Source organism: Barbus barbus, assembly GCF_936440315.1.
Source record: "Barbus barbus genome assembly, chromosome: 7".
NCBI classification, from domain to species: domain Eukaryota; kingdom Metazoa; phylum Chordata; class Actinopteri; order Cypriniformes; family Cyprinidae; genus Barbus; species Barbus barbus.
In genome coordinates this window covers 5,704,104-5,728,871 of record NC_136735.1, presented here as the reverse complement: position 1 = coordinate 5,728,871, position 24,768 = coordinate 5,704,104, and the positions used below count along the sequence as shown (strand labels likewise).

At 35.4% G+C, this 24,768-nt stretch overlaps 1 protein-coding gene across 1 annotated transcript in view; it reads right to left on the bottom strand.

The window, feature by feature from the left end:
* LOC306873285 (polycystin-1-like) overlaps positions 1-24,768 on the bottom strand; it is a gene marked incomplete at its 5' end in the record, with an annotated part of 89,397 nt that overhangs the window by 50,065 nt on the left and 14,564 nt on the right. Inside the window, 12 exon segments of the mRNA XM_079422471.1 lie at positions 2,217-2,494; positions 4,646-4,793; positions 6,028-6,149; positions 7,869-8,083; positions 13,325-13,502; positions 15,479-15,872; positions 16,226-16,288; positions 16,290-16,507; positions 17,067-17,230; positions 19,113-19,184; positions 19,743-19,811; positions 20,967-21,038. Of these exon segments, the coding sequence (XP_079278597.1) occupies positions 2,217-2,494; positions 4,646-4,793; positions 6,028-6,149; positions 7,869-8,083; positions 13,325-13,502; positions 15,479-15,872; positions 16,226-16,288; positions 16,290-16,507; positions 17,067-17,230; positions 19,113-19,184; positions 19,743-19,811; positions 20,967-21,038 (1,993 nt within the window).

Sequence of the window (24,768 nt, the reverse complement as noted above, 5' to 3'; positions counted from 1 at the left end):
GCTTAACTTGCAGCATTAAAAATGATTCATTTTCATTTAAAGCGGTTTATTTTTATTTCATTTAGCAAAAACAGTATATAAATATAAGCCATTTATAGCCTCATTTCAAATTTGTTCTTTTGCATGGTTTATATACACTACTGTCCAAAAAGTTAGAATTATTGAGATATTTATTTAAAGGATGCATTAAATTGATCAAAAGTGACAGTAAGTGACAGTAGTCATGGTTTCCCCCCAAAATACATATATATGCATATACACACACACACACATACATATATATATACATATATATACAAACAAAATACCTGTTTTTAACATTGATAATAATCAGAAATGTTTGCTGAGCATCAAATCAGTATATTAGAGTGATTTCTGAAGGATCATGTGACACTGAAGACTGGAGTAATGATGCTGAAAATTCAGCTTTTAAAAACAGTTATTTTGAATTGTAATAATATTTCACAATATTACTGTTTTAATGTATTTTTTATCAAATAAATGCAGCCTAAAAGCAGATGAGACTTCTTTCAAAAAATAAAATAAAAAATACCAACCCCAAACTTATGAAGGATAGTATAAATAAATGATTAACCAGTTTCCCTATCGGGATTAATAAAGTTTTCAATCAATCAAATACGGATTCTCACTTTGAAATTATGTTTTGTATGGTCAGAAAGCCTAACATTCAATGTTTGTCTATATATGCAATATATTTGAATTGGTTTTGTTTACCATAGCATTCTAAACACAGGCCGTTTGTTGAACAACCATCAGCTAAAAGAAGATATATATATCTGAAAATGATGTCCTTTTTAGGTGCTATATATCCTTTATGAAGAAATACAACAGCTTTATTTATTTGGTTTTTTTCTGTTAATCATCTTTTATTTCAAAACACCGCTTGCAATAACATCCTATTATTTATAAAAAGTATTCTTCTGAGAGCAAAAACCAGACCACATGGCATCACTGTGGTTAGCGCGAGGGGGACAGTGATTACCCTTAATAAGGTCCCGACCTCTGGAATTACACTGTGCCCTGAAACAGACCACAAATACCACAGAAAACACACAAACACAGCCCCAAAAGAAAGCTGTGAGGAGTAGCGTGCCTCACTGTAATGTGCCTCTCCATTAGACAGACTGAGGGTCATTATTAGGACTTGGTTTCAGGCAGCAGAGAGGGAGTGGAAATAATTAACTGTGATCTGAACACCACTCGAGGACATTTTGAGCCGTCCCGCAGTTACTCTTCAAACGCTCCGTTTAGAAAGAACACACTGAAGGAGGGTGAAGCAGACAACCTGCAGGCCCACACACACACACACTCACACACTCAGCCTTTCATTAAGAGCGCAATGCTCTGGCATGTCATCCTGATGCTCAAGCGTGCTGGACGTATGGTCTATGATCCAGATATATCAGAAGAGATTTACCACAGTCAGTGGAAACCCATCAAGACACATCCATATTTCACACAGAAAACCCCCCCCAAGAAACTATATATTGCATAAAGAAAATTAGTCACATTTTCATGATTCTGGAGGTTTTTTGTGTGTGTGTGTGTGTGTGTGTGTGGTTTTCAATGTTCTCAAAGCTGATTATTACATTCTCTATATAGAAAATGTAATAATCAGCTTTGAGAACATTGAAAACCACACACACCCACACATATACACACACACACACACAATTTATATATATATAATCATTATATAAAACAAAATTCAGCATAAATGACAAACCACTATATAAACTATATATAGTATATTACTATTACTATTATTACAATATATATATATATACTAAATATATTTTTTCACATTAATGTAATGAGAAACAGTGCAATTTTAGTATTATATACTACTATAGTATTTATTCATATTTTTGAATTTACTTTTAATTTTATACTTTCAGTTTTCTTTTTAATTTTGGTGTAAGTTGTAGAAATGTTGTGTGCTTTTTGTTGTTTTTTAAATATTTCTGATATTTAGTTCTAATTTTTAAAGTTATTTTAGTACTTAGATATATTTTATTTCAGTTGTCAAGGCAACATTTCTAATTTTCTAAACATTTCTAAAGTTTTTAAATAATATTTATTTTAAATTAGACACAACAATTTTAGTTTACAATAACAACACTGTTAAGTAAGAATTTTTTGCATTACAATAATGTGTGAATTTTGGGAAAATATGAGTTTAATTGTTAACTTACCAGGATATTGGATGGGGGTCCGGCCAGTAGGGAGATCAGCACCTCCCCGACGAGTCTGTAATCGGGATACTGTGTGCCCGCAGGCAGAGGACTGACCCCAGAACAGTTCACACACGCCCCGGGAGGACACGGGCTGGCCAGGGGCAGACAGCGCTCAGCGTACGGACAGAACTGGCGTCCCGCTGGACACGCTGTGGCTGCTGGTGGGACGGAGGTGTCGTTGAGCCACTCATCCGGGGCCTGACAGACAGTGATGGGGGCGCAGAGGTCACCGCAACCTGAAACAAGTCAAACCAATCAGCTTATCATAAGAAACAAAATAAAATAAAAATGAAATAAAACAGATTATTTCAAAAGAACATAATTTGTGAATGTTATAAAGTGAATATGTGAAGAGTTTATTCACAAAAACAGATAACTCCAAAATAAAAGTTTTTGTTTACATAATATATGTGTGTGTACTGTGTATATTTATTATGTATATACAAATACACACACATGCATGTATATATTTAATAAAAAATATGCGAAGCTCCGGCTGCCGGTCTGTTCCTGCACGGCAAACGGCTAGGTCATCAAACAAGCCTGTTACCATGACGACGGGCGTCCGGAGATAACGTCAATGTACCGAGAGAAACACTGCGCATTAATACTCACGACTCCTTACAGGAAAGTCCTATGATAGCGGTGTGTGAGGAAAAGACCAAACCATTTCATTAAGAAGTCATGAATATTTAAACACAATGTTTCCCTTGATGCAAGTTATGATGCAAACAATGACAATATTTTGAAAGATAAATGCTGATATGATGCAACACATGAGGTAACTGGACAGAGTAACCTGGAGTTTCTGATGCTAATTAAAGTTTGCAGTCTAAAATCTGATGGATTAAAACTGAGCAAAGTATTAGTAACATTATAAATTCACACTGACATTTACATGCCACTTAATAAATGATTAAAATGATAGATATATAAATAAATAAAAAGATAGATGTTGTTCCCTTAAAGCTTGCTCTTTTCTTTAGTTCCAGTGCCGCTTATCTCTATTTTGCGTCGGATCGATGGATGTTTGTCATTCTTCTGTCTCTGCTCATGTTGTATTGATCAGGAGAAAGCAGCAGAGGAAGGTGTCTGTATAAAGTATAAAGTGACCTTAATGACTCTCCCTGAGCTGTTATCAGTCAGAGTCAACCCAACAGCCCCTATCTGTCTCAGGAACCACATTTCCTTTGCCTTTCTCATCCACACACTTTCCAGATTCATTTCTGGAACATCTCCAGACTCATTTGGTTTATGAATATGAATCTAGTGTCTGACTGAGTGGGTTAAAAGGGTGAGAGAGACTGAGAGAGAAACTACAGAGGTGAACGTACAGGAGTGGCATGAACCTGACTTTAGTTTGGGGACATTAATGTTATGACAAGCAAGCGAAATCTGAAATTAATTAATTAATTAAATTAAATTTGATATATATATATATATATATATATATATATATTATCAGTCATGACAACTCTCTGTAAATGAAGATGTACATAGGTTTGGTATTGGCGCACTAGATCTAGAGCAAGTTGACTCGCTTCTGCAAAAGAACATAATTAAAGACATGCTGCTGCAAGAAGAGAGAGGTAGTCCCCCCAAGCAGATCTAGGCAGGTGGTGCTGGGGATGTGGTGGGCTGAGAGCTCTCATTGCGCACAGTAACTGTTCACTAGTTTGCAGGAGGCTAGGTTATATAGATAGAGGAAATAGTAATTAATGCGTGAAGCTGATTGGTTGGAGATGTTACCATTGAATGAACCAATCAGGGCGCGAATAGAGTTTCATGGCTGAACTATTTATATATTTCGGGGTTGATGGGATTTCTTTTTCTTTCTTCCTTACTAATTTTTTTAAAGAAATAACTACTTTTATTCATTACTTTTGATGCATTAAATTGATCAAAAGTGACAGTTAAGACATTTATAATGGTCACAAAAGAGTTCTGTTTCAAATAAATGCTGTTCTTTTGAATTTCCTAATCATCAAAGAATCTTAAAAATGTGTCAAAATATGTTTTCACAAAAATATGAAGCACCACAACTATTTTAACATTGATGATAATCAGAAATGTTTTTTGAGCAGCAAATCAGCATATTAGTATGATTTCTGAAGGATCATGTGACTCTGAAGACTGGAGTAATGATGCTGAAAATTCAACTTTGATCACAGGAATAAATTATATTTTATAGTATATTCACATAGAAAATAATATTTCACAATTTTACTGTTTTTTACTGTATTTCTGATTAAATAAATGCAGCCTTGGTGAGCATTAAAGACTTACTTTAAAAACATTATAAAATCCCAACTGTGTGAACACTAGTGTACAGTATGTCCTCATACAGATGAAGTTAGTGTGTGTGCGCGCGTGTGTGTGTTCTGTACCTGGCAGCAACTTGTGTGTGAATCTCTGGCAGTGCGGTCGGTACACCTGAAAGCGCAGCTGAGTGTTTGCGCTCAGAGACTGTGTGATCAGCTCCAGAGATGACAGACGCCCCGCGCTCAGAAAACTCAGTCCAGGGAACAGCAGCATCTGCGCACACACACACACACACACAGACAGAGAGTTAAACAAGTCAACATCACCAAACCAAAGCTCAGCACAGATCATATTAATCACCACAATGTCTGTCCAAGCTGGTGTACATTTCTGGATAGAAAAAAAATAAAAATAAATCACATATCCATAAATATTATGTACATCCTATACCAAAAATATTTTCATTTAAAAGTGCAAAAAGAGCTGAAACTAAATGCAGGTATAAAGCGCACTACACTGATAAGTCAACAGAATTATGTTTGTATTTTAATTGTATTTTTACATCAAAAGTTAACAGAACACAACAAGATTGAACAAAAGGCTTCTTACAACATTTCTTTCTAATTATAAGTCTTTCAATTTGATTAGAGTCAAAGAATTTGTCCTGGTGAAATGACAAAAATATAAAGTTCATTTCAAAAAAGTTATTTATAATGATTTCTTTATTGTATTTTACACCTTTTTAACACATATGTTTTATTGTCCTGCAACAATACATTAAAAGTATTTAAGATCTTTAAATTTGATTCAATTCCTAGAACTTGAGTCTGAGTGAAAATACAAATGAAGTTTTTTTTTAAAATAAATAAATAAATAAATATGTATGCATGTACATATATTTTTTTATAATTATTTAAAAATATGCAATAAATAATATTTTTTTAAATAATATATTATTTATTGCGTTTCAATTTGATTAACTTCCTAGAATTTGTCAGAATGAAAATAAAAATAAAGCTATTTTAAAATTGTATAATTTAAAAAATAAATAAATACATATGTATGTATATTAATTAATTTATAATTATTTATTTATTGCATTTTAATTTGATTAACTAGAATTTGTCCTCGTGAAAATACAAATAGGTTTTTTTTGTATGTATGCATGGTTATACATGTATTGCATTTTATACCAAATGATACAAATATACTTTTTAACAACAATAAAAACTACAATATATAAGATCTTTCAATATGACTGTATTTCTAAGATTCATGGTAAAAATACAAATAAAGTACATAAAAAAAAAAACAATAACTTTATGTATATAATTGGAGTGATTGTTTGATTGATTGATTTAATGAATTTTCCACCAAAAGAAACAAAATGTACACAAATAGGCTTCTTATAACTTTACAATTTCTCCTGGTAAAAAAATACAACACACAATCTAAAGTTAGTTTTAAAACCTCTATAGTTCTGGTGGAGGTGTGTGTGTGTGTTTACCTCGATGCTCCTGGTGGGTGTGTTGGGCACTGAGGAGTGTGTTGCTGTGGGGCTGCTCAGAGGACTGTGGAAATGAAACACAGCAGTGCCCACCGCATACACAGCGGCATCAGGAACATGCACTGCAGACAAACACAGACACTTATCTCCTGCTGTTATCAGGCGTCCAAATGCAGCTGAGAAGCGTGTGCATTCAGACTCTGTCCCATCAGCACTCGTTATCACATGAAACACTTTTCTCCATATGAAAAGCTGAGCACACACACACACACACACACAGCTGCAGCGTTACTGATTGAATCGATTGCTGTTTGAGCTGCGGTGCGTGTTTTGATCTTTCTATGCATCACCATTCTGAGGTGCGCCACACTTTGAATAAAAAGCTGAAAATCACATCAGGGAGAGTATAATAAGTGAAATAAGCTCAACTGGGTGCAAAGGGAATAACGGCGTGCCGTGACATAATAGCGCTGCCGTTTCAATTCAAAAGCGCTTTTCATTTTTTAGTGACCCTGTTATGTGGAAATTGAACATTTGAATTTCATCTCATCCAGTGAATTTGCTGCACTAAAACAGTGCAGACCTTCGAAGCAGCAACGGCTACTGCAAGGTCATTTTCAGTGGAAATATGAAATATGATTTACTTCATTCCGTATCAATCTGAACTTTGCTCATGTGCTTTGAGTGACATGATTGGAGCAGGTCAACTACCTTGACCAATCAGAATTCAGCAGGAATAACTGGTTTCATAGTTTATTTGACTTGCTCAGTGATAATCAGACATGTAGGCCGCATCTATTCTGCGTCATATTTTGCTTAAACGGTGCATTAAGTAATTTTTTCTTATCATTGAAACAAAACTTGAACTGAACTGAGCTGCATAATGGCACTATTGTCTTCTGTAGAGCTGCTTTATAGCTGAAGTCTGTTTCTTAACCTTTTTTGTCATTTATGTACAAAAAGAATGTAAACAAAAAAATGCTATTAAGAACAAGTGCAAATGTCACTCTTCATTCATACTGAAAAGGCTTGGCGGCAATATTAGCTCAAATTATGCAGAGAACCACCTAAAAATGAAAACAGTACAGTTTTTTACATTTGGGATGCACCAACTGAAATGATGCATACTATATAGTATGCAAGTTGGACGTAGCTGTAGACTTTTAGAAATCTAGAGAAGTGTACTTAATGCATTCAACAAAAAGAGAAAAAGAAAAGAAAAAAATTTATATGATTAAGAACTAAAGCAGATGTCACTCCTCATCCATGTTGCAAAAAGTTATGGCCAATAAAAAAAACCTGCATGTGCAGATGCACATAAAATCCACTGAAAACAGTGCACATCCAAGCATTTTTTATTTATTTAGGATGCACCAATTCAATTCACGCATACCATATAGTACGTATGGTATGCAGACTACAGCTGTAGAGTCCAGAGTGCACTGTAAAAAAAAAAAAAAAAAAAGTTGGGAAACCTTAAATGTTTAAGGCAACATTTTTTGAGATTTTTGAGTTCTCAACTTCTTGTTTTCACCTTTTTGTTGTATAAACGTAAAACAACAAGTTGAGAAAACTCAAAAATCTGCTTAAGCTGGTTGCCTTAAACGATTAAGTTCTCTCAACCTTTGATTTTTTACAGCATTGTAAAAAATAAAAAAAATAAAAAAAATTTGAGCCAACTTAAAATTTTTAGGACAACCAGCCTCAGCAGATTTTTGAGTTTTCTCAACTTCTTGTTTTAAGTTTATACAACAAAAAGTTGAGAAAACTCTGCTGAAGCTGGTTGCCTTAAACTTTTAAGTTGCCTTTTTTTGTTACAGTGTGTGTATGGTGTTGTTTACCTTGGCGTGTGAACTGGCAGACAAACGCTCGTTTGGCGGTACAGGAGTGTGAGCTGGGCTGCCCGCTGCCGTCCAGTGACACACACACTTTTCCAGGCTGCAGTGTGGTCCGGTCCCTCGTGCCCTCCTCGCCCGTCTGGACCTCTGAACCATCCACCCAGCGCAGGACACGGGGAGAGTACTGATCGCTCAAACCCAACCACACGCCGCGCTCCCTGCAGTGCACACAAACACAGACAACAACATCACAAACCAGACCCCCGAGCTGCTTCCGGGTCTAAAACAAACAGCTCATTTCAAAAAAGGGGAACAGAACACATTTCTTTTGTTTGACACAGATTCAGAATGACGTGAATAAATGATGACAGAATTATCACTCCCTGCCTAACTACTGCTTTCGCTCTCCATTTATTCTCATTACCATCCAGGAGCAGCGACTGAGATTTTAAAGAGACGTTGCCTGTGATTTTTCTTTACCATGAGCTTCCCATGGAATCAAACGCACACAGGACGTTAATGCGAGGTGAATGCGTTCTCAATGTTTTATGCATAGTGTGTTCAGAGCTTCAATAACCCTAATAAAGCAGCAGCCGAGGGGAATGTGAGCCTTAATGATGCGTTATTGAACCCGACGGGACGCTGATCATTTTGAAGTTTCATTTGCCTTCAAACGAGACATGAAAACAGTGACGGAAAACAGGACCAAACAGGCCCCAGTGCAAAAATCACAGAATGAACGGCTCAATGATACTTTTCAAGAATTCCTGCAAAACTGTATTGAACGATTTGTCATTAGTCATTTTAATATTTTTATGCATTTTAGAGCCGGGTTGTTATACTAAACTAAAACTTTTAAAAACACATTTGTTTACTGAAATAAAACTGAAATAAAATAAAAATATAAATATTAGATGAAAACCTTAAACTAAACAAAAATAAAAAAATGTTGCTTTGGCAACTAATTGAAAAAAAATTCAGTTGAAGCACTAGAATTAGTAGCTGGAAGTAAATAAAACTAAAATAAAAAATAAATTAACTTTACAAAGAAAAAAAAATAAAAATAAAAGACATAAATAATAAAAGCTAATTCAAAATATTAATAAAAAATTATTAATACTAAAATAACACCAGACTGGACTCATTTAAATATAAAGTTCTACAGATAATCTCGTAATATATTCTTAAAAATGTTCAGATTATTTAAGAAATTATTTATGATGATTTTTAAAAAAATTATTCTGAAGAGTTTGACTTTAAAGAATTTAAAAACTGTGTTTTATCTTTTTTATTAAGTTAGACAATAAGAAGAAATTGGCAGTTAAGAGGAACTTCGGAAACATTCTTAAGAATTAAGACGTTCACCTTGCTAAACTAATTTTCTTATAATTTATGTTTGTATTATCTTGCAAAGGGCAATAAATACCATGTAGATACTTCTGGTTTGACTGTCAAACATTTTCTCTGTTATAATCATAATTATTTAACTGCATGACATTCACAGATGAAGAGGGAGGGTCTGGTCATCAGGGGTCCCAGCGGACCGCCAGTAGTAACACCACAGCCTTTGACAGGCCTATTCCACACACACACACACACACACACACACACACACACACACACACACACGGTTCTAACGGGCTGAATCCAACATCTCACATCTGTGAAAACTACAAATGAAAGAGAACAAAATCAAGAGGGAAAGAGGGACAAAAACACTTTTTGCCAAAAAAGAAACAATAAAAAAGTGGTCTGTTCACTTGTGTGTGTGTGTGTGGGGGGGGGGGGGGGGGGGGGGGGGGGGGTATGTGGTCCATCTGGAGCAGGTTAAGAGATAGAAAACACACTTCCTCCAAGACTCATTCTGGCTCTCGCTTTCTCACTCGCTCTGGTCAGTGGAAGCTCTGCCCTCAAATTAATGATGGGTGTGGAACAGAAGACAGGAAACACACACACACTTGCATAGATAAACACACATAAACACATAGAACTGGTGTCTCCTCCCTCCTGGAGTGTAACGTATTTCTACAGCTGTGTTTCAGCAGATGTGTAACACCACAGTGTGTGTGTGTGTGTGTGTGTGTGTGTGTGTGTGTTCACACCTGTAAACATTCCATCGCTAAAGAAGAAAGTTGCACACACATGGCTGAGAGTTTGGACACTTATACTTATTTTTCTAGTTTTCACATTTTATAATAATTTTAAAGTTGTGAAAACACAGAATCAATGCATGGTAATGATGTAGTGAGGAAAAAAAAGAAGAAAACTCTTATATTGAGCTCATTCTTTGTCTAGATTCCAGCGACTCCTGGGATGCTTTTAAAAACTTGTGTGGAAGGAACATGCTTTTCCTTATAGACTCCTTATTTAAACATTTAAATAAATAAATAAATATCAAAAATGAATAAATATTTAATTAATCATGTTTAATGATTTAAAAATACATGAAAACATTTAAATAAATAAAAAAATACATATATTAATATTCTACAAAATCATAAAAACATAACATTTAACGATAATATTTAAATAAATACGTAAGCATCTAGACGTGTGTTTTCTTTCTCTGTCCTTGTTCTATCCTTATGTTACAGGGCCGCTGTTATTATCAAGGAAAGTGTTGTTCATTGTTTGTAATAAATCATTTAAAATGCATGAAAAGGTTTAAACAAATAAATAAAATGCTACAAAACTACTTCCAGTATTCAAAGAATGAGCCTTCTTTCATGACAAACAAATTCAGTCAAAACAAATGAAGTATTGAAACTCTGACTGTAAATGCAAGTTTATATCAAGATTAAATATGTATTAACATAATATATCTGTAAATATCAGAATGGTCATTTTAAGACTCGAGTATGATGGAAAAGGAAGCAGCTCAGCAAGAGTAAATGAATCCAGAGACGTTTTACTATCAGCACAAGATCAGGTCCACATCAGAGCTAATGTTGCCTTCAGGCCTCGCCGAGATGATCGTTTTTACAAGATTAGCACACATGAACACCTCCACAATGTCATTATTACCAGTAGGAAATGATTCCCGGAGTTGGAGAAGTCAATTAAAGAATCAGGAGGAAGCAAATCGGTCATAATTAAGGTGTAATTGTGAATATCAACTGTGCGATTTAGGTTCTACACATTTTGCGCACTGCTGATGAATAATAACGATAATCACTGCCAGAAAGGACTTCCCATTTAGTCCAATCATGTCCAAATGAGCTATTTTTTTAATATGACATGAGCCGGTCAATTTGAAATCATTTGCCATGATATAAAACTGGCTCACAGCAAAGCTGTAGCTCATTCGACATAGAGACGCTCAGACAATACAATCATTTCATAACTGATGAATTTTGCAACATTAGTACTGCTTATTACTGTGAAGCTGCTTTGAAACAATTTGTTGTGTAAAGCGCTATATAAATAAATGTGATTTGACTTAAGAAACACAATATGTGTTTAGACTTGGTGGTCAGAATTTCCATCCAGGAAAAAGGAATAAATACCGATTATTTCACGAACACGAAATCTGAATACAAACCAGGAGTTTAGACGCTCAGCAGAGACATAAAAACTTGATTTCTCAGCTCTGGGAGATGATGAGCACACACAGATCAAGGGTGGACATCAGCTCGATCTCTGAAGGCAAACATGCGGCTTCATTATAGAAAACAAAATGAGCTATTAACGGATCTCTTCTCTGAGGTGAGGTGCTCAACGTACGGCCAAACAACAAGAGAGAGAAAAGATGAAAGCAACAAACAAGATGAAGCAAACGAAGGCAGAAATGTTCATTATGTGCATCAATTACATCACATGCCGAAACAAAGAGATAATGGTTTTCTTATTCAGTATTTTTGTCTTTTCTAGTAGAAACATCAAAACATTTTTAATTCAAGATACATTTGATACAGTCTCTGAAAAGTTTCTGAAAAAAAAATTATGAAACTTCAAAGATTAAGTGTGTTTATGCTTGAAAAAATAAAAAATTACTCTTCCTGAGGTCATCCAAGATGTAGATGAGTTTGTTTCTACATAGGAACGGATTTGGAGAAATGTAGCATTCCATCACTTGTTCACCAGTGGATCCACTGCAGTGAATGGGTGCCGTCAGAATGAAAGTCCAAACAGCTGATAATCAATAACAGCTGATCTCAATAGTCCACAAGTAATCTATAGCACTCCAGTCCATCAGTGAAGTGGAAAGCTGCGTGTTTGTAAGAAACAAATTCATCATTAAGACATTTTTTCAAACTGTTGCTTCTGGCTATAATACGAGCCCATAATCCATAATATTGCTTTCTCCATTGAAAAAGTGGTCTCTTCTCAAGCAGCGTTTACAAGCAAAAATAGCCCAAAACTGTCTAAACAAATATGTGGGTGGATTCTGATGTGGGAGGACTTTTTTACTGGAGGAAGTGTTATTACGGACTATAGATTCCTATTTTGGCCATAAGAATGGTTTGAAATGAAAAAAGCTACAATAATAGATTTGTTTCTTACAAACACACAACTTTTTGCTTCACAAGACATTAATTGATGGACTGGAGTGGTGTGGATTACTGTGATGGTTTTATTATCTGTTTGGACTCTCATTCTGACGGCACCCATTCACTGCAGAGGCTCCATTGCTGAGCAAGTGATGAAATGCTCTATTTCTGCAAATCGGTTTCAATGAAAAAACTATTTCTTTAAAATAAGAAAAAATAGGAGTAAGAAATTTTGATTTTGGCAGGTATTTTTCTTGTTTTAGGTAAAAACTTCTTTAGATTTTTTTCCCCCAAAAAGCAAGACTTAATATCTTATATCATTTTGCTTTTCAAGTAAAATAATTTTTTGCTGTATGTCTGTAATGGTTTCACACGTCCAATATTCTAATAAGACACAATTTTTTTGGTCTCCTTGTGAACTTTCATCAAGTCTGCATCTGGTCTTTGGCTGTGAATGTTCTGCCTGCTCTGTCTGTTCCTGTGAAGAACTCACACATTTTCAGTCCTTTTGCTGTAGGTCATGAACTGGGCAGCTGAGACTGACTTTAAAAGGCATTTTCCATGGTGCCCTGCTGCTGTCTCAGAGTCAAACTCTAGAGGACTCGATGAGAGTGTAGACAAAGTGAGTGGGGTTCAAAAATGGCATAGGTCTCAGAGGAAAATGTTGCATTGGCAGCGGAAGTAGTTTAATTCAGCATCTTTATGAGATGAATGATGTAACTGTCTGATATTATTTAATGGTGAAATGTGTAATTTCAGCTGCAGACAGAATCTGAACACACGAGGAAATCACATGAAAGCCATCAAAACATCCAAAGATATCTGAGACGGAATCCTCCAACACAAAGATAATAGATTTTGGAATTTTGGATTTTGGAATTCCAAAATTTGAGTTTTGGAATTTAGAATAAATGCCTACAGATGTTTTGGAATAACAGTTGAAAAGCAGTTCTAGGGTTTCTGACTCACTGTGTGATTCGAGGGGCCAGAAGGTCCCGGACGGTTTGGGAATGCACCACGGCGAGCTCCCCCCCACGGGCTGAACAATTCCGTCGAGCGTCTGACCAGCTGACTTCCTCCGACACCAACAGGAAACAGCGGGATGAGTCAGCGTGATGGATCGCATCTGGCAAACACAGCGGCTCCGCTAAAGGGCCAGAAAGATTGACTTGAGAAATATCATTTTTCAATGAACAATTTTCCAATTCTAAACAGCAATAATATAATATAATATGCTTTTTAAAATATATCATAAATATGTTTTTGGAAGAACCACATCAAATTTCAACAAAGCTGCATTTATTGGATTAAAAATACAGTAAAAACAGTAATATTGAGAAATTTTAAATTTCAATCTAACTTTAATATATATATATATATAATATCTTTAGTGTCACATGGTCCTTCAGAAATGATTTTAATATGTTGATTTTAACCGCATGAACTGGAAAATTCACAATTTCATTAATACATAAGACAACAGCAAATATGAATGATTCATTCATAAGTAATATAAATATAAAACAAGGGCAAATATTATATGCTAAATATGCTGAAAGACATATAAAAACATGAGCATAAAATGCATATCATCATTTCACTGAGATTTCAGGGCAACAACAAAAAAGCCAATAACTCGCTGTACAAAAAAATGTTTTTTTATTATGAACTTTTATGGGTAAGTCATTTTATAGGTCATTAACCTATATAAAATGTAATCTGGGTCATATTTTGTTATTTTATTTTTACAATCGTATTATTAAGAATTGGTTTCATTCATGGTTTTTGATGATCTTACACAACTTTTTCATGTTGACATCTCATTTCATGAGCTTCTACCAAGTGACAGACGAATGTAATTGGATGTCAACATCAAAATATTTTAAAAGCTGATAAGCGTGTTTATTATCTATGGTAAGTTGCATTAGGCATTGCTTTTCCTGCCGTAAGTAAATCAGTAAAGATTTCCTCTGCTCAGCCCTGCTTCTGCAACCTGTTTCTTCCCGTTACTCCTCTTGGGATCAGCGCCGCGCACTCTTATCTGTTCTCTCAAAGCAAACAATGATGGACAGATCTCTGCAGGGCTGATAAACAAACCAGAGAATCTTCACATGCCATCGCACGACAGGGACAGCCATGCTTTGTGTAAGAGATGGGACATTTATGGCTTGAAAGATCATGAAAAGCAGGATACTTTAAGAGAGAGTCCCATGGTCATTTCAGAGCATGTTATATTTGAGCCGTCCTGACATAACCGTGTCTGTGAGAATGTGTCATCAAGACTGTGCCAGTTTATACGCGATTGTACGTACAGTAGTGAGCTGCCTATCCAGACAGCATTTCAAGGCACATTCCTGACTAATATTCAGGTGTTTCAAATCATCATGCTACAGCTGAGACACAATATGACATTTATCCTTTGTGACAACAATCCTAAAACGCACTGGCATGGGTGTAGTGAAAAAAATTTATCCAAAATTGCAGAAATTTTTTTATTATGAATTGTTTTTCTTTTATGCCAAATATCATTGGGATATTAAGTAAAGATCATGTCCCATGAAGATATTTAGTACATTTCCTAACATAAACATATCTTAATTTTTGATTAGTAATATGCATTGCTAACAACTTTATTTGGACAACTTTAAAGACGATTTTCTCCATATTTAGATTTTTTTGCACCCTCAGATTCCAGATTTTCAAATAGTTGTATCGCATTCAAATATTGTCCAATCCTAAGCAACCATACATCAATGGAAAGCTTATTTATTCAGCTTTGATCTATAAATGATGTATAAATCTCAGTTTCACAAAACTGACCCTTATGACTGGTTTTGTGGTCCAGGGTCACATTTAATATTTAGGGTCAGTAAGTTTCTGAAAGAAGTCTCTTCTTCTCATCAAGGCTGCATTTACTTGACCAAAAATACAGTAAAAATAGTCATATTGTGAAATATTATTACAATTGAAAATAACTGTTATCTATGTAAATATAATTAAAAATATAATGTATTGCTGTGATCAAAGCTGAATTTTCAGCAATGTCCCATGATCCTTCAGAAATCATTCTAATATGTTTATATATGTTGGCCTTAGAACAGAGTGTATGTTTTTGTCTCGTACCTCTTGCTATCTCTCTCCCATCCTTCCTGATCCTCCAGTCCACGGTTACGCCCACTCCGCCCCAGTTGACCAGAGAAACCGCCTCCTCCAGGCTCTGATTAGCCACTATGAGTTCGGGGCAGTGGAGCTCGAGTCGAGGGGGCAGTTCCACGCTCACGTACCCCTGCGCCACGATCTCCTGGTGACCCGCTGAGAGACTCACTTGAGCCTGGTACCGTCCTGGGACACCGTACTTATGCCTGGCTGTGGTGTTGGGTGTAGAGGTGTTGACCCGGGGCGAAAGGTCACCGAAGTCCCATGAGAAAGAGGCAGGGAAGACGGACGAGGCGACAGACAGGACAGCCTCTGAATGAACGGACACACGGCGAGAAGGAAGAGAGGCGGAGAAATTCACCTGTGGACGGAGAGCATATTCAAACTACTATGACACACTAGTCTTCAAAAGTTTGGAGTTGAACATTTTTGAAAGAAGACTCTTCTGCTCACCAAGGCTTCATTTATACTATCTAAAATACAGTAATACTGTGAAATATCATTACAGTTTAAAACAACTGTTTTCTATGTGAATATATTGTAAAATGTAATTTATTGCTGTGATGCAAAACTGAATTTTCAGCTTAACAAAAAACACTTGCGTCGTGCCTGGCGTCGCATTGCACCGGGTGTATGATAGGACCCCTCATGTCAATAATCACATGACTACTCAACTCTAAAGCAAGGTAACAATCTGAATGTCTCCACACGGACCTGAAACACATCCTGCGCCACAGTCCAGCGGCACTCCTTCATGACCAGCGGGTCCGAGCACGCGGGCCGAACACTGGGACTCGCTGATGTGGTTGGGTTCGGAGTTGGTGCTGCACAGACACTCTCTCTGCTGACCCAGACCGCCGTAGCGCTGGTTCTCGTGGAAGCATTTGGAGTTGCATTCCTCACGCGAGAACGGCCCAGGAGTGGAGGAGGAGAAGATGACCAGCTCCACACCTGCCGCATGCTCCTCGTCCTGCAGACAGCCGGCGTACGTCAGGCCTGAGAGATGAGAGAGAGAGAGATGGCAACAGCCAATTCAAAGCTCTGAAATAAACGTCCCAGTTTCTAGAAGGTCTCAATTGGTGTGAGCTAACAAACAAATGAAGGTCAACAGGTAAAGTTAAAGGTTAGGGCTGAGTATTGACACACATTTCATGATTCAATTCGATTTCATGATTCACTGGCTTGTGATTCGATTCAATTCAATTTGATATTGATTCGTTTGGATTAGTGCTGGGCAATGATTAATCACGATTAATCGCATCCAAAATAGAAGTTTTTGTGTACATAATATTTGTGTGTGTACTGTGCGTATTTATTATGCATATATAAATACACACACATTCAGTATATATTTAGAAAATATTTACATGCATATATTTATATTCATGTCATTTATATTATATATAAATTATTTAATATATAAACATAACATATTTTTCTTAAATATATACATGCATGTGTGTCTGTTTATATATAGAAGGTCATGCACAAGTAACTGGCCTAAATACGTCATGTAGTTAATACTTAAACACAGAGATGTGCCCCTGTCACTCACCGCAGGTGTGCACACTGACGTTGAGCAGTGGCTGGTTTTTCACCTCGGGCGGCCGGTCACAGAGCATAGAGTTAGGCCGCTTCACTTCAATGCCCTGATCCTGCAGCCAGCTCACCAAACGCACCAGCTTACAGTCGCAGACGAACGGGTTAAAGCTCAGATCTCTGCCAAAAGACACAGGGAATACTTCATGAACCGGCAAAGGCTGAAAACATTATACGGCCCTTATTCAAACAGCAATGTGTGATAAGGATAGTAATTTAAAGAGGACGTGGAGACCCTGGTGTAGCTTAAGCCTTGTTTTGTTTGACATGTACACAAATGATGGTACAGCAGCGGCGGAGCAATCTGTCACCGCAGACGCACTCTTTTATCAGTCCAGGAAACACAACACACACTCTAATCTATAATTATTGTGGAACTGAAAGACGTTCACCGGAGAATTTTAATCAGCGTATGAAAGCAGTACTTGAAAATTCACAGAGGGAACGCTGTACTAGAAAATTAAGCTTTGGAAAATTAAAAAAACGGCAATAAAATTCGGATAAGACCATTTAATCATGTGAATATTAAATCACAAAGAATCTTAATGTTTCTTTTAACTATAATCATTACAATTTGGCAAAACGTTACTGTGATAAAATGCAATAAAATAGACTGTTTAGGACCATTGGGATTTCCTGACATTATTTTCCTGACAATTAAGCACATTTTTCTCTTCAGAATCTCATTACTGTAATGCAAATCATCTGGACACACTTTGAAATTAAATTCAGTTCAAAAATACCACCAACCTGTAATTGTACTTTGTAACACAAATAATATATTATGACATCTTTTATTGGAGTAAACTCTATTTAACCAGTTAACTTGTATTCAATTTGCTTTTATTTAAACTGGAAGACTTGAGTGCATCTGGCTGATTTGCATTTAAAATAAAATAAAAATAAGTCTACTGCAATTAAAGATGCTATGATATATTATTTAGTATTATTTAATTGATCCAAATACTCATATAAATAAAAATAAAATAAATGATTCAAACTGCTACAACTGTACAAACACAAAACTGTACAAATGTATGTAAACATAATGGTAATATTTGTAATAAATGTATTTTATGTATTTTATGTGTCCACACATATTTTCAATACTTTTATGGTATGAGAATCTGGAGACAAACATAACGCTGAAAATCATGTCAATAAATCCTAATGGTCCTAAAAAGAAGCTTCATCATCATTGCAGAAAATATAATTGTGATTAATTTGACCAAGTCATTTCCTTGTGAGATTCACCCATTTAAATGACCGCTTTTAAAGCATTAACAAACACAAAATAACTGTGTCTTAGAGGTTGTTTATTTGTGTGTGTGTGTGTGTTTAATGAAATTTCAGTTCAGTGGACAAACACAATTCAGACAGGAATCAATCCCTCACACACAAACATGTTGGTTTTTGTGGTTTATGGGGACTCTCCATAGGCGTAATGGTTTTTATACTGAACAAACTGTGTGTGCTATTGCCCTACACCAACCCTACACCTAAACTTAGCCCTCACAGGAGACTTTGTGCATTTTTAGATTTTCAGAAAAACACCATTTAGTATGTTTTTTAAGCTTTTGAATTACGGGGACATAGGCAGTGTCCTCATAAACCACCTTCATATTGTTATACCTCTGTCATACCCATGTCATTATACAAATTTGTGTCCTCATAAACCACATAAACATGCACACACACACACACACACACACACACACAAACACACACACACACACAGTGAGCTAGTACAGCGTCTGGAAGCTGGACTCAGGGTGTGTCTGTTACTGGATCTGACGACATGATGCCAGAACAGATCTTCTGCTTTCTTCTGCTGAGAAATCCATTACATAAGGCAGACCCGTCACACTAAACTAAACTAAACTTGTGCATCTATATATTATCATTTCGATCTAGACTGGTTTTCAGGTTTAAGCTCAGGTCATTCAGCTTTTTTTTAAGTTTTGAAAGTTCAAACATTGGAAACGTGTGTGTTTATACTCACATCGTAGTTAAATTGAATAAATTATCACACGTTCGTTCCTCAATGGTGGTGATCTGGTTGTTGCTCAAATCTCTGCAAGACAAAAGTGAAATATATATTATTGCTCAGCCTCAGTAGTTTTTCCTTCTTTCCAAGTCCCTTCTTTCTTTTCCTCTCAGTATAATCGTTCCCTTGTTCAGCCGTTGGAGCAGCATATGGAAAAGTTCTGGAGTGATTTTGGTGTACCAGACATTGTGTGTGTGTGTGTGAAGGTGCTGAAATGGAGCAGGAAATAGTGCAGTCAAAGCCTGAAGCTATGACGTTTAATTGGTTGTAATGGGCTTGTGATTGAACGAACAATGTGTGTGTGTGTGTGTGTGTTAGAAACGCTGTAGTCGAGGTGCATGTGTGTTACTGTTCACACAACAAAGATAAACATCTGGATACATGACTTGTTTCACTTTCTATTTATTTTGCTTTTGTTTGAGCTGAAAGAGTGGAGTGTGTCCGGTTGATTCAAGTTCAGTTTCTTCAGCGTTTGACTCTGCGGTTCGGGAGAGACTCCAGAAAGATCCGCCTACACATTCTCACCATATGAGCTCAAAAACCGTCTGGGAACTAGACCATACTGCCGCCCACATGCACACTTACAGCACAGCTAACGGCCCACAGTTGAAGATCCCGTGAGGAAGAGTGACCAGACGATTGCTCTGGAGATACCTGAGGAGAAGAGCAAACAGGAGGCTGTTTGAACTGGAAGACCTGAGTGTGTCTGCTTCAGTTATGTTCAGTTCCCCATAAAAAAAAAAAAAAAAAAAAAAAAAAAAAATATATATATATATATATATAAGAACTATATAAGAAAATAATAATAACAACAAATACTTAATGTAATTAATAATAATTATAATAATCATTTCACTTTTTTATTGTAAATATTTTCCAGTCATGAGAATAAAAATGAAAAATTTAAATAAAAATGCAGTTATTCAGTTAATACTTTATTAATAATAATACATAAATACATAATAAAAACAACTTGCTTTTTAGCATTCTAATTCAGTTTATTTTAACATAACAATTTAAATATAACAATTAAAAAAAAAAAATCAATCTTTAAAGTCATTAAACATTTTTTTTCCAATCTTTAGTCATTAAAATAAAACATCTACTGCCAGAATAGATGTCATAATATATTATTAAATATTATTTTTTATATTCAGTTACTCATAATAAAATATTTTATTATTAATAATACTGATAATAATAAAACGAATGTATTTCACATTTAGCATTTAATTAAGATTTTTTTATATAATCAAATTTAGATATGAATTGAATATAATTGAAATATTTTCCAGTTATTAAACTAATTTGAATAATAATTAAACTAATTAAAATTAAATAGCATACTGTAATAAAAGATGTCATTATATATTATTTAATATTTCATATTACGTTTTCAGCAACTCATATTAAAATAAAATAGTCTACTGCACTAAAAGATGTTGTGATCCATTAAACTGCATTACAGTAATGAGAATCTGGAGACAAAATGGGCTGAAAATAATTTCAATTAATCTTCTAAAAGGAGGCTTTATTTTTATTGTGGAAAATATAATTAATCTATACCTGATAGCTATAGCTGATAAAGGGGGGGGGGGGGGGGGGGTAAACACGAAGTTGCAGATTAGAAAACGTGTATGCTTTTTGCTTTAGCACAAAGAAACACACTCACGTTTACACCAGACCCCCTATTATACAAGCACCAGACCACCCATTACAGACATACATGACTGACTGCGTCTCCAGCACACTCACACACTCACACACACACACACACACACGCTCACGCACGAGAGACGTGGCACTTACAGCTCCTTGAGGGCGGTGAGGTGATCAAAGAGGCTTGAATCCACTGAGGGAATGTGGTTTCTGGACAGATCTCTGCAACAGAAGCCAGAGAGAGACGCTTAGAGATTCACACACACTCATACTCGAGATAACCGCTGCAGAAAGCTGTTCATGAGGGAAGACTGAGAAGAAGTTAGCCGTTTCAAACCCGTATGACTGACTTTCTTCTGTGGAACACAAAAAGGAGATGTTTAGCCGAATGTTCATGCTGCTCTTTTTCCATATAGTAAAAGTGAATGGAGCTCCACAGAAAGTATTATACAAGTAGTTTGTGACTTGTGTACAACATTACAAGCACCATTCAATGGATTTATGCAAGGAACAGACTGAAAATTGAAATCTTCCCCTCTGCTGTAGCTCTCAAATCCCTAATTTGAGTACTTTGAGCACACAATGACAATGTAAATCACTGTACATTGGTGTAGAAAGAAAGAAAGCCATAGACATTTTGGACAACATGAATAAATGATGACAGCAACTGCATTTTTGGGTAAACCAAGCACTGAAAACGGACATTACTCACTGTCCTTTTTTTCATTTGCAATATTATTTATACTATTTACTGCTTATTGAAGGAACCAGAAAGCTTTTGTAATAATATGAATGTCTTTACTGTCACTTTTAATCAATTTAATGCATCCTTGCTGAATAAAAGTATTAATTTATTTCAGAAACATTATTTCCCAAACTTTTGAACAGTGTAAATAAATATTACATGTGTATTATATAAAGAATTAATTATTAAACCCACATTCTCTTATTTTTTTCTTAGATTCAGATTCATCTTTCATCACCCATGATGCAAAGTACAAACAAAATCAGGATAATGGATCAATCAGCATCAGTCTTTCCCATTAACACACCAATCGATTAAATAAATAACGCAATCTGCACAACAGACGGGTGTCAGCACATGTGTGTGTGTGTGAACTCTGTTCCCAGAAGAAAACATCTGTCCATTCCAGACAGACTGTGTAAGAGAGGAGGAGGAGTTTTACTTAACTGACCGTCAATGCTGTTGAAAAGCCTCTGCTAAAGTCATTACTGTGTCCGTTCCTCACTAATAGGAGGCGTTCTTACACATCATCACGTTACATAACACGGCCTGCGTGTGTGTGTGTTTGTGTGCAACTATGACAACAAATCTGAACGTTATCAGTGCAAAGTGAATGAAAGCGGAGCGCTGTGCTCTTCTGGCATGTGTGTCAGTCACTGAGGGACCGAGTGTATTTTCAGCACAATCAGATTTATATCGTGTTGTGTAAGGGTCTCTGAAAGTTTATTCAAGCAGCTGAAATGGAAAAGAATATCTTCAGCTCACAGTCATGAGATGTCAGACAGGCAACAGCTGAGAAATCAGAGAAAAACTTTTGCCTTAAAGTTATTCTAGTTTGTCGGAGTTTATCCTGGTCAGGATGCAAAGCTGATTGTGTAAGTGTGCTGCTGTAGTCCTGTTTCTGACAGCAACAACCTCTATAAGTAAATAAAATAATAATAATAATAATTTATTTTGTGTACACCAATCACTACACCAAGGTCGTACACTGTAAAAAATGATCGTGATTTTAACGGTAAAAAACTGTGAAAATGCTACGGTAAAAACCTGTTACATACTGTTACATGGTTAACTGTTACATGGTTAATTTAAGTTCCTGTAAAATTTACAGGGAAAAACCGTAAACTGACGTTCCCAGAATTCCCTGCGTTCTATTTCAAATTCTGTTTGAATTTGACGTTTTTTCTTTGAAATAACTATGTTTCTTCTTAGTTTTTTCTTATCAGTTATGTTTATTAGGTTTGTATGTTACATCTAATATTGTTAAATGAATGTTTCTTGCATATTTCAGTTTAATGAGTCTCACCATGATGGTGTTTAGTGCTTGTGTGAATGACACTGTGCACCTTCTGTATATGCAATTGTTTAAATGTTGCTTGTGATGGGCTTTGGCTGATCATGTAACTTTCTCATCATCACCTGCATTTGGTGGTTATCAGTGTATTTCAAAGGAACAAAACAGATTTCAGTACTTTAATAGGTTTGTATATTAAGATTATATCAATTAAAGAAATTACGGTATTTAACTGTAAATTTAAGTTATAACCGTAAAACCTAAAACGTTTTTTATGGTAGAATTCTGGCAACCACGGCTGCCAGTTTTTTACCGTAAATTTTACGGAATTTTTTTTACAGTGTAGGTTTGATGCCTAAGATATTCATTTTATTTCATTTCATTTCATAAAATAAAACTTGAATTCGAGTTGCTTTAGATAAAAGTGGTTGTCAAATGCATACAAAAATAACATTTTTGAAAAAAATAATTCTATGTATAAAATCATTTATTTAAATATTTATTTTCATTTTCATCAGGATGCAAATTTGATTGTTTAAGCATGTCATAGTTCTGTTTTTTGACAGAAAAAAAACTAGAAACAAATAAATTTAAAAAATTGAATACCTTTTGCCCAAAAGGTAGAAAACAATCATCGGTCCAGTATTTGATTTAAAATAAATACATAAATAAATAAGGATAAAAGTGTCTGTCAAATGCACATAATTATAGAATAAAATATCAAATCATTAATTGTATACATTTTTATAATAAATACTTAAAATAGATTGTGTATATAATTATTGATTTAAACTAAGGGCTTTTTAGTGCATGCAAAATAAATGATAATACCATTGCTAGGATGCTAAATCATTTCTGTACAAGCCATTTCTGCAGCTTAGTTTTAAGGGTTTTCACACTATGCTTAATGATAACTTAACATCAGGTTAAGACCATTTTAATATTGCGTTAAGTGAAGTTTCACATTTGAATTTATAGCACTTCTTTTAACCCAAATTGCAGGGTTTCACAAAAAAAGCAACAGACAACCAATCATGAACTAAACAACGCTTGCCTCTTATTCATGCACTTACAGTCACAGAAACTTTAACATGATGGACAAGCAGTTAAAAAAGGTCATGTATTAAACTCATATGGAAATGAACGCTCAAGATCGATCTTTAAATCCTTGCTTTGGAGATTTCTCTCTTTATTTGTATGTCATTCCTTCAAGTATTTATTTTAGTTTATTGATTGCAGAAGGAAGATCTGAAGCCGATTATTTCCACTTGGGCTTTAGTGTTCCTGCGCCTGATTGCTGGAAAAATGAACAGCAGGACAGCCGCTGGAATATGAAGTAGCTCTCACGTGTAGCTCAGATTTTCCATGCAGCATTTGAAAAGGCTTGATTTAGTGCCCAGATTCACTTCGACGGACAAGAGCGGATTGTGGTTCTGCTGTGAGCTCTGGACAGAGACGGGATCTGTCTGAATGCACACTTACTTCATAACTACAGCTGGAAGAAAGCCTCACACACTCTTAGAAGAAAAGGTTCGAAAATAAACCTTTTGAGGTTCCTGGAGATTGCAACTTTGGGGGAACCTTAAAGGTTCTAATTGGAAACTTCACTTAAAGGTGCATTAATGACCCTCATGGGTTCCTTTTTGAACCTTTTTCTAGATAGCAATAGCATTATTATTGTTGTTATTATTATTATACATTATAATCCAATTTCACTATATAGACAGAACACCGCGATTGTCCATAAACCGTTTAATACATAAATATGTACTACAAAACAAACCAACAAACACATATATAAATAATCAACATCATGCATTTATATACATATACATTCATTTAATCAAAAAAACTGGCCATTGTGGCTGGCATATTGGTTTTGGCATTATGATACATTAAACAGTTTTCAATGA